This window comes from Micromys minutus (assembly GCF_963924665.1).
Source record: "Micromys minutus genome assembly, chromosome: 9".
NCBI lineage: Eukaryota > Metazoa > Chordata > Mammalia > Rodentia > Muridae > Micromys > Micromys minutus.
Window position 1 is genome coordinate 39,728,769 of NC_137978.1, and position 10,893 is coordinate 39,739,661.

The 10,893-nt window shown below is 48.5% G+C and overlaps 1 protein-coding gene across 1 annotated transcript; it reads right to left on the reverse strand.

Annotated features, from left to right (window-relative positions):
- Positions 1 to 376: 376 nt before the first annotated feature.
- Positions 377 to 5,898, reverse strand: MANEAL (mannosidase endo-alpha like; the record flags this gene model as incomplete). The annotated part of the gene is made up of 4 exons (XM_080921625.1): positions 377 to 1,013; positions 2,849 to 2,925; positions 4,031 to 4,140; positions 5,364 to 5,898. 4 exons carry the CDS (start codon positions 5,896 to 5,898, stop codon positions 377 to 379), a joined length of 1,359 nt encoding a protein of 452 aa, XP_080777751.1.
- Positions 5,899 to 10,893: the final 4,995 nt, after the last annotated feature.

Consider the following 10,893-nt stretch of genomic DNA (forward strand, 5'->3'; position numbering starts at 1 on the left):
TTAGAAGTGTCAAGTGTGGTTCCCTGTGTTCAGCAAGATGTGAGAAGGTGGCTGTCCAAAGGAAGTAAGGTGCATGCTAGCTTAGGACCCTGAGACCCTTCTAAGCATAGTGGCTTACACAACTCTGCTAACAACTACCTGCCACAGCTGAAAGCTGAGGGGCATGGAGCTTCCTTAAGCCATTGCAGCCTCTTGTCCCCCTCCTGCATCGCCATGCCTTGTTCCCAGCACCACCAGTCCAAGTGCCAGGCTCTGTTCTATGTGAGCTAGCTGGTCCACTCACCAGCTCCCAGTTGCTACTTGGGACTAGTGAGTGCCTGTATCCTCAGCTGAACCAGCTTAGTGATCTGTTGAGGTTTGTTTGGGTGATAGTCCCTCACATCAGCCATTGCTCCTTTTCCTTGATGAAGTGCTCTGCCCAGCGGCGGGTCAGCTCTAAATAAAGGCTGGGCTGGTGAGGCAGGTAGTCCAGATATAGGCGAGTTGGTGTCGTCTTGGGGACAGCTTTCTCGATCTGTGTGCCCTCATGCCACTCATTGAAGGAGGTGATGGAGACTATCTCGGGCCTCACAGTCAGGGCTGCCTGCAGGGCTGTCTCATAGTACTTGCCGTTGACCCTGTTCCGAGTATTGTGGTTGTTCCAGGGCCGGATGCTGGTGTCTATGTACCCAGGCCCCACGCTAGGGATGAACATCAGGTTGTTGGTATCACAGAAGTTCTTCACAGCTTTCCAGTTCTGATGGGAGGAGCCAAAGGAGAAGCCATTGGAGGCAAAGTAGGTGTACATTCCATCGAATCCTGCAGCAAGGATGTCATGGGTGTGGCTCTCCTCCACAAGCAGAGCTATGAAGACCCCATCATAGGGAGTATTTCGGATAGAGTGAGGCCCGTTCTGTGTCAGGAGGTGGGCCCAGGCCTCAGGGGATGTCAGATAGGAGTCGTAGATATAAAAGAGTGGGAGGTTCTTGCCCATGCTATTCTTATAACGGTAAAATGCACCATGGGAGCCATACCTGAGGAGCAGGAGGGAGAGAAATAAGTTGGTTGTGGTAAGAGGGGAGATCGTTTTCTGTGCTCACAGCACTTAGATCCAGCAGGTCACACATTGAGCCTGCCTCCCTTCTCAGCCCCCCTTGCACCTGTCATCCCCAAGCCTCTTCTCTGCAGCCTGGCCATCACATCTTCATCTGATTCTCAGTAACAATCTCCTGATTGGTGTCCAGCCTTCATTCCTGCCTTCCTATAGGACATGATCTCACCACTCCTTACCATGACCTGTAAGGACTCCCGTTTCTGGTCTGACCTATTTTCATTCCTGCTTCTACACATTAGATTCCACTTCCTAACTTTCTCCAGATCTTTGCAGATCTAACATTATCATCATCATCATAAATATTTTGTTTGATACAGCATCTCATGTGACCTGGAGCCCACTAGACTAGGCTAAACTGAACTAAAAAATTCACCTGCCTCTACCTCCTAACTGCTGGGATTAAAGGCATGTGCCATCATGCCTGGCCAGAGCAGACATTTTAAAAACTGGGGGCAGGGATAAGGGATGGTTCTGGGAGGAGTGGGAAGGGCAAATGTGATTTTTAAAATCACTTTAAATGTGCTTTTTAAAAGAAATGCTGGAGAAATGGCTTGAAATTAGAAGTAATTGCTGTGCCTCCAGAGAATCTGAATTTTGTTCCCAGCACCTACATTAGGCAACTTGTGACATGCCTGTAATTCCAGCTTCCTCTCCTGGCCTCTGGCATACACACAGACATACATATGCATACAATTAAAAAAAAAACTTTTTAAAAAAAAATTGGGGATTGGGCTGGAATGATGGCTCAGTGGTTAAGAGCACTGACTGCTCTTCCAGAGGTCCTGAGTTCAATTCCCAGCAACCACATGGTGGCTCACAACCATCTGTAATGGGATTCGATGCCCTCTTCTGGTGTGTCTAATGACAGCTACAGTGTACTCATATACATAAAAAAAAAATTTTTTTTTAAGTTGGGGATTGAATCTACTGAATCCAGGGCCTCTGACCAGATGACACATGCCTATAGCCCCAGCACTTGAGAAACTTAAGAACAACAGAGCAGGAGTTCAGGGTCATGCTCAGCAACATAAAGAGCCCACGGCCAGCCTAAATCCGGGCCTTAGCTTAACGACCACATTTATATCTCAGTCCTAGGATCTGGGAAGTACAAGATCAAAGCGCCTAACAAGTTTGGTCCTTGGTGCGGGCTCTCAGCCGACAGATGGCCAACCAAGTGTCTGCTCACAGGAAGCAAGTGTCAGCTTCTTAGATGTCAGGACACATAAGCTATTCTCTTGGAGAAGCACACATCCAGGGACAGAAGGTACCAGTTCACACTCATGCTCCCTGGGTTTACTCTTCAGAACCATAAAAGGAGACCAAAAAAAAAAAAAAAAAAAAAAAAAAAAAAAAACCTTTTAGACACATTCTTAACACAAAACTTCACTTTGCTTTTTATTGTTTTTATTTATTTTTCATACTACAGACTACTGTGGTTTCTCACTTCTTGATCGGGGAGTTCTGTTGCACCTCCAAACACTAGATTATAAGTGCCAAGTCAGAAACTGCTAAAGATAAATAGCTAATACCTGTGGTCCCTGGACAGCATTTTAGTGAATATGTACAAGCATGTATGAAACAAGTATAAAACAACACTCAGTTATGGCCCCAGAACCAGACCTGAAACTCAGCTACCTGACCAACCCAGCACCCTCTGTGAAACAACTGCTTGGAACACATGTATCCCAGCCGTGTACTGCCTGGCTGGGCCCTCCATCCCTCCTCTCCCTACTTCCATCTAGATCGCCATCTTACGTGTCAATGATGTACTTGATGTTGTCATGGACAGTGATGTCATCTCGGCCCTTGTAGGGTTGGATATGGAAGGCCACCTGCCACAAATAGAGGAGTCACATGTCAGGTGAATATTCCGGAGCACAACACATACAGCTTAATGCCCCCAGCCCTGGCGTGTAGGAGGGGGGTTGAGTTCAGGAATGCCTAGCAAGGGTGGACTCAGTGAAGGTTGTCACTGCCCTTCAGATCAAAAATGAGGGGTGAAGGCTTGTCTGTGTCACATGACAGGGTATCCAGGAATCATTCTGGGTTGCTACCGGATGGCGTTCAGGTTTCCATCTCTGTCACCTCCAACCATGAGCGCAATGAGACGTGTGCCTACTCTCTACCAATGGAAAATGTGCCACAATCTGTTAAACCTGCCAGGGGTGACCTCAGAAGGGGAGGGGGGCTTCTCAGTCAGCTTTCTTCCCTCACCACGGAAGTGGGACTGGCTTTCTCTATTGACGTGTTTGAGGAAAATGGCCATACTTATGGAGGCTCAGCACTGTCTGCTCCACGGAGAGGAGCTAGAATTCTGTCTGCAGGTCCATCTGGCTCTTGCCTGCCCAGTATCCAAGATCAGGGTTTCCAACCTGGCCTATATTCCTTAATAAAAGTGAAGGGGCTGGAGAGATGGCTCAGTGGTAAAATGCACTGGCTGCTCTTCCAAAGGACCTGAGCTCTCAGCACACACATCAGGTGACTCACAACTAGCTTCATGGAGATCTTAATGCCTCTGGCCTCTGCAGGTAGAGATAAACGCACACAAAATTGAAAATAAAGGCAAATATTAGAAAGTGGTGCTTGTTCCCTATTTGGTTCTCTCAGAAATAAAGATGGTAACAGTTGATGTAGGCACAACAACCTACTAGCCCCTCTTCCAGTACAGGACACTTGCTATGTGTCTGTCATCCCTTGCCACCTCACACTAACCTTATGGCAGAGGAGGGACATTCTCAGCCTTGCAGTAGTGGCACATGCCTTTAATCCCAGCACTTGGGAGGCAGAGGCAGGTGAATCTCTTGAGTTGGAGGCCAGCCTGGTCCACAGAGCAAGTTCCAGGACTGTCAGGAAGACACAAACTGAGAAACTCCAGAAGACAAGTATGGGAGGGGAGGGAGGAGAAGAAAGGGCATTTTCCAGAATGAGAGAACTCACCTGGATGTTGTACTGATGGGCAGTGTCCAGAATGGCAGGTACCAGGTCATCTGTGGGCTCCCCATTATCGTCAGCCATACCAGGTGGATACCAGGAGAGAACCAAAACTCCTAAAGGACACAGAAACGCCTTCAGTGTCAGGCCGTCCGCCACCTCCCCTCTCCTCAGAGATTTTCTTATCAGAAATCATCTCCAACTGCATGATTCCAGAAAACCAGGTTCCTGCCAGGTTCCTAGGGGCCGGATATGAGGCCCAGAGCTCAGCTGGTCTCGGAGCTGTCCACTTCAGCAGTGCTGAAGTGCTGCTGCCAAAGGGGCCCGGTTCAGGAGTGAAGCATCACGTAGTAGAATGAAGAGGGAAACAACGTAGCCACGCCACAACCCTACCTCTGAAGTCCTACCTGAAGAAAAGTCCTATCCCCATGCTCCTATGGGCGAGAGCTCTTGCCTTGCCTGACTGACTGCCCATCTAGAAAGCAAGGCTGGACAGAACAGCCCGCATCCTAATTCTCTTTTATATGTCCCACACCCCTCCTTGTTTGTCTATTCACTTATCCATTTATTATTTTGGAGATACTGCCCCTGTGTGCAGCCAGGCTACATAGTTGACTGGCTTCAAACTGGGAATTATGCCTCACCCTCCCAAGTGCTACGATTCTGGCATGCACCACTAAACCTGAATCCTGACCTTGTAGCTCCCTCCCACATCAAGTTATAACAAGATATATCTTTAAAAAACTGGCTGAATTCGGTGACAAAATTTAAACTAAATAAATCTCCCCAACCCAACCCCAGCCTGTAATGCAGAAGGTTCCCCAGAGTCTCTGCTGGCTGGGCAGTTGATGGAAACTTTGTTTCCTGTGTTGTGCCCACCACTCCGCCCTGCTGGATGGATGGCCCATATAGCTGTTGCGTTCCCCTGCACTTGCTGTGAACGCAGAAGCTCCCCCCCCCCCCGGCTCTTCTTTGAACCCCAGACTGGAAGGACCAGGATCCCCAGCCCCCACTGTCCTAACACCTGAAAGACCAACAGACTTACAGCTGCTCTTTTTACTGTCCCTGCTCGGGATAGCTCTGCTGCACACACTCCCAACAACCCTATGGAAGGGTACTGGTGTTGTGGAGGGTCAGAAAGGCCCAAAAGGTACTGTGGAAAATTGGAAGGGTTGGTAATGTGTAGTGGACCCGGGATAAGAGTGGGAGGGAAGGGCTACGAGATCAGCCTGGTGGGAGAACGGGACCAGGGACCCTGTGGGGAGGCATCAAGAACTGAGGTTCAGGAAGGCAGGGTGGAGCTGGGGAACAGACTGGCCAGGGGAACGCGGGGGCTCACCGATGGCAGCTTCTTTGAGCTGGGTCATGTGTTCTCGTAGCACGTCAGGGTCCCGCGAGCTGTAAGGCCCCAGCTCCGGGTAGAAGCTGGAGCCCAAGTCATCCGGAGGGCTGTGGCGGCCACGCGGGTAGCTGGCCGAGATCTTGGGGTCCCAGTGCGGGACCATGACATGGTCCCAGTGGATATAGTGGCCCTCGCGCCGCGGACTCCCGTACCACGAGTAGTAAAAGGCATGCAGATCGGAGTAGACGCGCAGGCTCTGCCGAGGCGCGGGATCGGCCTCGGCCGGGCCCAGCGAGGCGCGCGGGGCGGCGGTGTGCGGCGGAGGCGGCGGTGGCGCTGCGGGGGCAGCCGGGGCGCGGGCGGGAGCAGGGTTCCCCTCGGGACGCCGCTCGAACGGTGCTAGCTCCGGGCCTGGGCCCAGCGCGGGCAGCCCGTCCGGGGCCTTGAGTGTGCGCAGCCCCATGAGCGTGCCGAAGGCGAAGAGCAGCACCAGGAAAAGGGCGATGCAGGCGCGGCGGCGCCGCCGGGCCATGGCTTTCCCGCGGTGCCCGCCGCCGCGCTAACAGCCCGGGAGCCGCGCCATTCCGCCCGCCCGCGCGTCCCAGACCACGGCTCGCGAGTGCCGCGCGCTCAGGGCGGCTCCGCGCCTGTCCCCGCAGTGCGGGCGGGCCCGGCACACACAGGATGCAGTGGCGCCGACCAAGTGATCGCGAGTGGAGGGGGATACCGGGCGGAGGAGCTGGAACCCCACCCGGCGCCAGCGCGTCCCGGGCCAATTGTACCTGGGGTCCGGGTGGGGTGTGGAACCGGACCTTCCCGGTAGAAGCCTCCTTGTCGAGCCCTCCTTCCACGGAGTTCTGTTACCATCACCCCAATTCGCCCCAAATCCCCAGTACTGAGAAGAAGGGCATTGGATCACCCTGTAAGCTCTCGCTGGAGCCAGTAAACCTACAGATGGAACCCGGCTTGCATTGGAACCTAACTCCAGGACCGGGCCTGGCTCTCCGTGCTCTCTAATAGTACTCTCTAGTAGTACTGCCTAGTCCTGGCCATCTATGTATGATTCCCAATCTTCCTCAACTCTGCTTTCCTGGGGCAAGCAGCACCTGATACCTTCCAAACTGAGCCTTCTACCCGTGCTTGGCAAGAGTTCAACAGTAGTGAGTCCAATCTTCTTTGCTACACACTCTTATTTTGAGACTAAGTTGCCCAGGCTGACCTTGGGCTATAGCCCAAGCCCACCTTGAACTTGAACTACCAATGCTACCTCCGCCTTCCGAGTGCTGAGGTGACAGGTGCGAGCCACCACTCCCGAGTCCTTTCTTGTTTTCTGAGGTTGAAGTATCGATGTGTAGCTGAGGGCAGCCAGGAAATGTTCTATAAGGCCCTGGCTAGTCTTGAACCCAGTATATTTTTGCCTCTGGCTCCAGACTGCTGGTATTACCGGCGTGCAACGCCATGTGAGGCTTCTCACAGCCATAAAATAAGCATCCAGAAGCTCTCAGCAGACTTCCCAGCAGTTCTCACTAGTGTAAGGTGTATCTTGTTCATGGCAAAGCTAATCTATTGTCAAGGCCAATCAGAAATGTGAGGAAAGGGACTGGAGAGATGGCTCAATGGTTAAGAGCACTGACTGCTCTTCCAGAGGTCCTGAGTTCAGTTCCCAGAGACCACATGGTGGCTCACAACCATCTGTAATGGGATCTGATGCCCTCTTCTGGTGTGTGTGAAGAGATCGACAGTGTACTCACATAAATAGATAGATAGATAGATAGATAGATAGATAGATAGATGATAGATAGATAGATAGATAGATAGATAAAAGTTTTTAAAGAAAAGAAATGTAAGGAAACCCCAAAAGAATTCAAGAAAAGGACCTTGAGTGGCTGTGGTGTCTCCTCTTGCCTTTGCAAAGCAAGGGCTAAGAGATCCAACAGGGCAGATAGATTTACTGTGGAGAAGGAACAGGCCAACCTTTTGACCCAGGAGCACAAGTCAATAGCAGAGGCAGAGGTAGCTTACCTACTGTGTGGACATACTTGGAGTTTACATAAATAATCAGCCAGAAGTTTGTGTGTTTAGGATACCCAACCCAAAGAAAGCTAATGGTCAGAAGTTCACCTTTCAGACAGAAAGAAGTCCAAGTAACTCCTATGGAGAAAAAAGAAAAGCCTTCTAGAACATTCTAACATTGCAGTGAGGTCCTCAGAGGAAGCTCACATTTACTGATAGCCTGCTCATGCCCCAGTGAAACAGGAATTCTCAAAGCAGCACCTGGCTTTTGACTATTAAGTGGAAGTCAAAACAAGCAAGAATGGACAATTGAGATGGTTCAGTGGGCAGTGGCACCTGCTGCCAAGCCTGATGATCTGAGTTTGAATTCCAGGACACACGTGGTGGAGGAGAGAACAGAGTCACACAAGTCCCTCTCTGACTCCACATCCCTGTCATCAGCCAGGCATGCCCACCTACACAAATAACTGAATAAATGTAGTTTTTAAGAAGTCAGCAAACAAAGAAAGTGGACCAAAGGAAATGGAGATTATGCAGCTTACAGATAAAATACAACTGATAGCGTGATCCCAGCACACAGGCAGCTGAGGCAGGAAGTCTGAGTTTGAGGTCTTAGATGCCTGGTTAGAACTAGTGTCAATCACCAAAACAAACCGTGGTGGTTTGAATATACTTGGCCCAGGGAGCGGCACTATTAGGGGGCGTGGCCTTTTGGAGTGGGTGTGGCCTTGTTGAAGGAAGTATGTTACTGTGTGGGTGGGCAAGGAGACCCTTCTCCTAACCAGTTGGGAACCAGTCTTCTCCTGCTTGCCCTTGGAACAAGATGAAGAACTCTCAGCTCCTACAGCACCAAACCTGCCAGGGCACTGCCATGTTTCCAGGCATAATGATAATGGATGAAACCTCAGAACCAGTAAGCCAGCCCTAATTAAAGGTTGTCCTTTATAAGAGTTGCCTCAGTCATGGTGTCTCTTCACAACAGTAAAACCCTAAGAGACAAACCAAACAATAAAATATTACTGTCTCTGCGGGAGAGATGCTCAGTGGTTAAGAGCACTACCTACTCTTCTAGAGGACCCAGCTCTTCCCAGCACCTATATGGCAGCCTGTCTGTAACTCCAGGTCTGGAGAATCTGACACCCTCAGACAGACACACATGCGGCAAAACACCAATGCATGTGAAATAAAGATTAAAAAGCAGAATCACTGTTTACAGCAGTGGTTCTCAACCTGTGGGTGGGCAACTCCTTTAGGGGGGTCACATATCAGACATTTACATTATCATTTATAACAGTAGCAAAGTTACAGTTATGAAGTAGCAATGGAAATGACTTTATGGTTGGGGTCACCACAACATATTATATTAAACTATATTAAAGGGTCTCAGCACTAGGAAGGTTGAGAACCACTGGTCTATAGGCTGGAGAGATGGTCAGTTAAGAGCACTGGCTGCTCTTCAGTGGGCCCAGATTTACATGGAAGCTCACAGTTGTCTGGGTATTTCGAGTTCTAACTTCCTCAGACATCAAGCATCTATGTGGTGAACAGACCCATTACAGATGCTTGTGAGCCACCATGTGGTTGCTGGGAATTGAACTCAGGACCTCTGGAAGAGTAGTCAGTCCTCTTAACTGCTGAGCCTTCTCTCCAGCCCTTGGTTTCTTTTAAAAACACAGAAATATTGTAAGAATATGTTTTTGTTTTAATCCCAGGTGTGGGATATGGGGTTTCTTCAGATTGTCCACAACAGCTGACTATGATTTGCCTCCTGCCCATAGCAAGGCTATCACTTTACCAGCTGCAGAGAGTTTCTGCTAGCGTCTGACATTTGGAATTTGGGGGACTCTTTAGAGGATATATAGATGCTTGGGTCTTGAGAGGCGGTATAGGTTGCTGTTTGCTGTTTGGTTGCTGTTGGTTGGGGTTGGTCAAATAGTTGTGCACACGGAAACAACAAAAAGAAATTATTTATCCTAGCAGCAAAGATCAAACTTGCCTTAAAGAATTCGACACCCTAATGAGCAGGAACTCTAATGATAACATTGCCGCCCTCCCCTATATCATTTTCTCTCTCCTATCTAGTGTTAGTGTTGAAAATGGAAGAAAAGGGATAGAGAAAGGTGGAAGAAAGAAGAAACGAAGTAGCAAAAGACAGACACAAATGCAAGCAAAACACTTACATGCATAAAAAGACTTTTTAAAATATTATACAATGCTCCAAAGATTTATTTTAAAAACAAGAGCAGGTTACTATATAAATGAGGGCAAATGTTTATAAAACAGTACAAAATATCTCTTGGAAATTAAAAACATTAGAAACCAATTAAAAACGTACAGATTTATTTTGATTTTATATGTGTCTGGCTTATAGGTTATGTGTGTGCAGTGATACCAGAAGAGGGTCCTAGATTCCGTGGAACTGGGACTGCATTTTTTCTATATTATGTTGCAGGTATTAATTAGATAATGTTAGATATTAAAGATCAGGGCTCACATAATAGTAAAGGTTCTCACTGCCAACCCTAAAGACCTGAATTCAATTCCTAGGACCTACTTTGGAAAGAGAAACAATTCCTAAAACTCTTTCCTCCACATACATGCTGTGGCACATGCACACACACATCACACATACACACAGCACACACAACTTATAAATTAAGGTTTTGAAAAGAAGCTACAGGGACAGGAGAGATGGCTCAACAGGTAAGATCGCTTGCTGCTCTTGCACAGTACCTGGGTTAGGTTCCTAGTAATTCCATGGTGCCTCACAACCACCCATCTCTAAACTCCAATTCCAGTCAGTGGATCTGATGCCCTCTTCTGAACTCCACAAGCAAAAACACACAAATGTAGTGTACTTACACACATACAGTTAAAACACTCATAGACATAAATAAATCTAAAACAAATTACTTTTTTTAATTGCAGAATATGAGGACTAAAAGGTCCTATAATCTTGCTATAGTCTTGGATTGGTCTTATTGGGGCCATATTCTGTAATTTCCCCGAGGCTTCTCAGCTAGGCTTGTAGACAAACCCTGTCACAATTGAGAGGCTTCCCACCCTCCTATCCTGCCCTCCTGCAACTTACAAGCTGTAACCCATAGCTTCTGTCATGTCTGCATAAAATTCCTTCAGATGTGGACCCAACATGGGTTTCTACATTGAAAACAAACCTAGAGTGGGAGATGTAGCTCTGTGGTTAGTGTGTTTGTCTAGCATGCAAGAGCCCTGAGTTCAATCCCCAGCACTGAAAAATTTAGACATGGGTAGTACATACATGTAATCTCAGTATTAGCCCAGGACTCAGCAGCTGGAGGAGTAGAAGTTCTAGGTCATCCTCTGGTGCAACACAAAGAACTTGTCTCAAAACATATTAAAGATAGAACGACAAGGGGCCAGAAGAAATGACTTGTTGTTGAGAGTACACATTGCTCTTGCAGAAACAGTTTGATCCCAAATTCCTACAATACCAGTAACAGCAGTTTAGGGGAGCCAAAGCCATCTTCTGGAC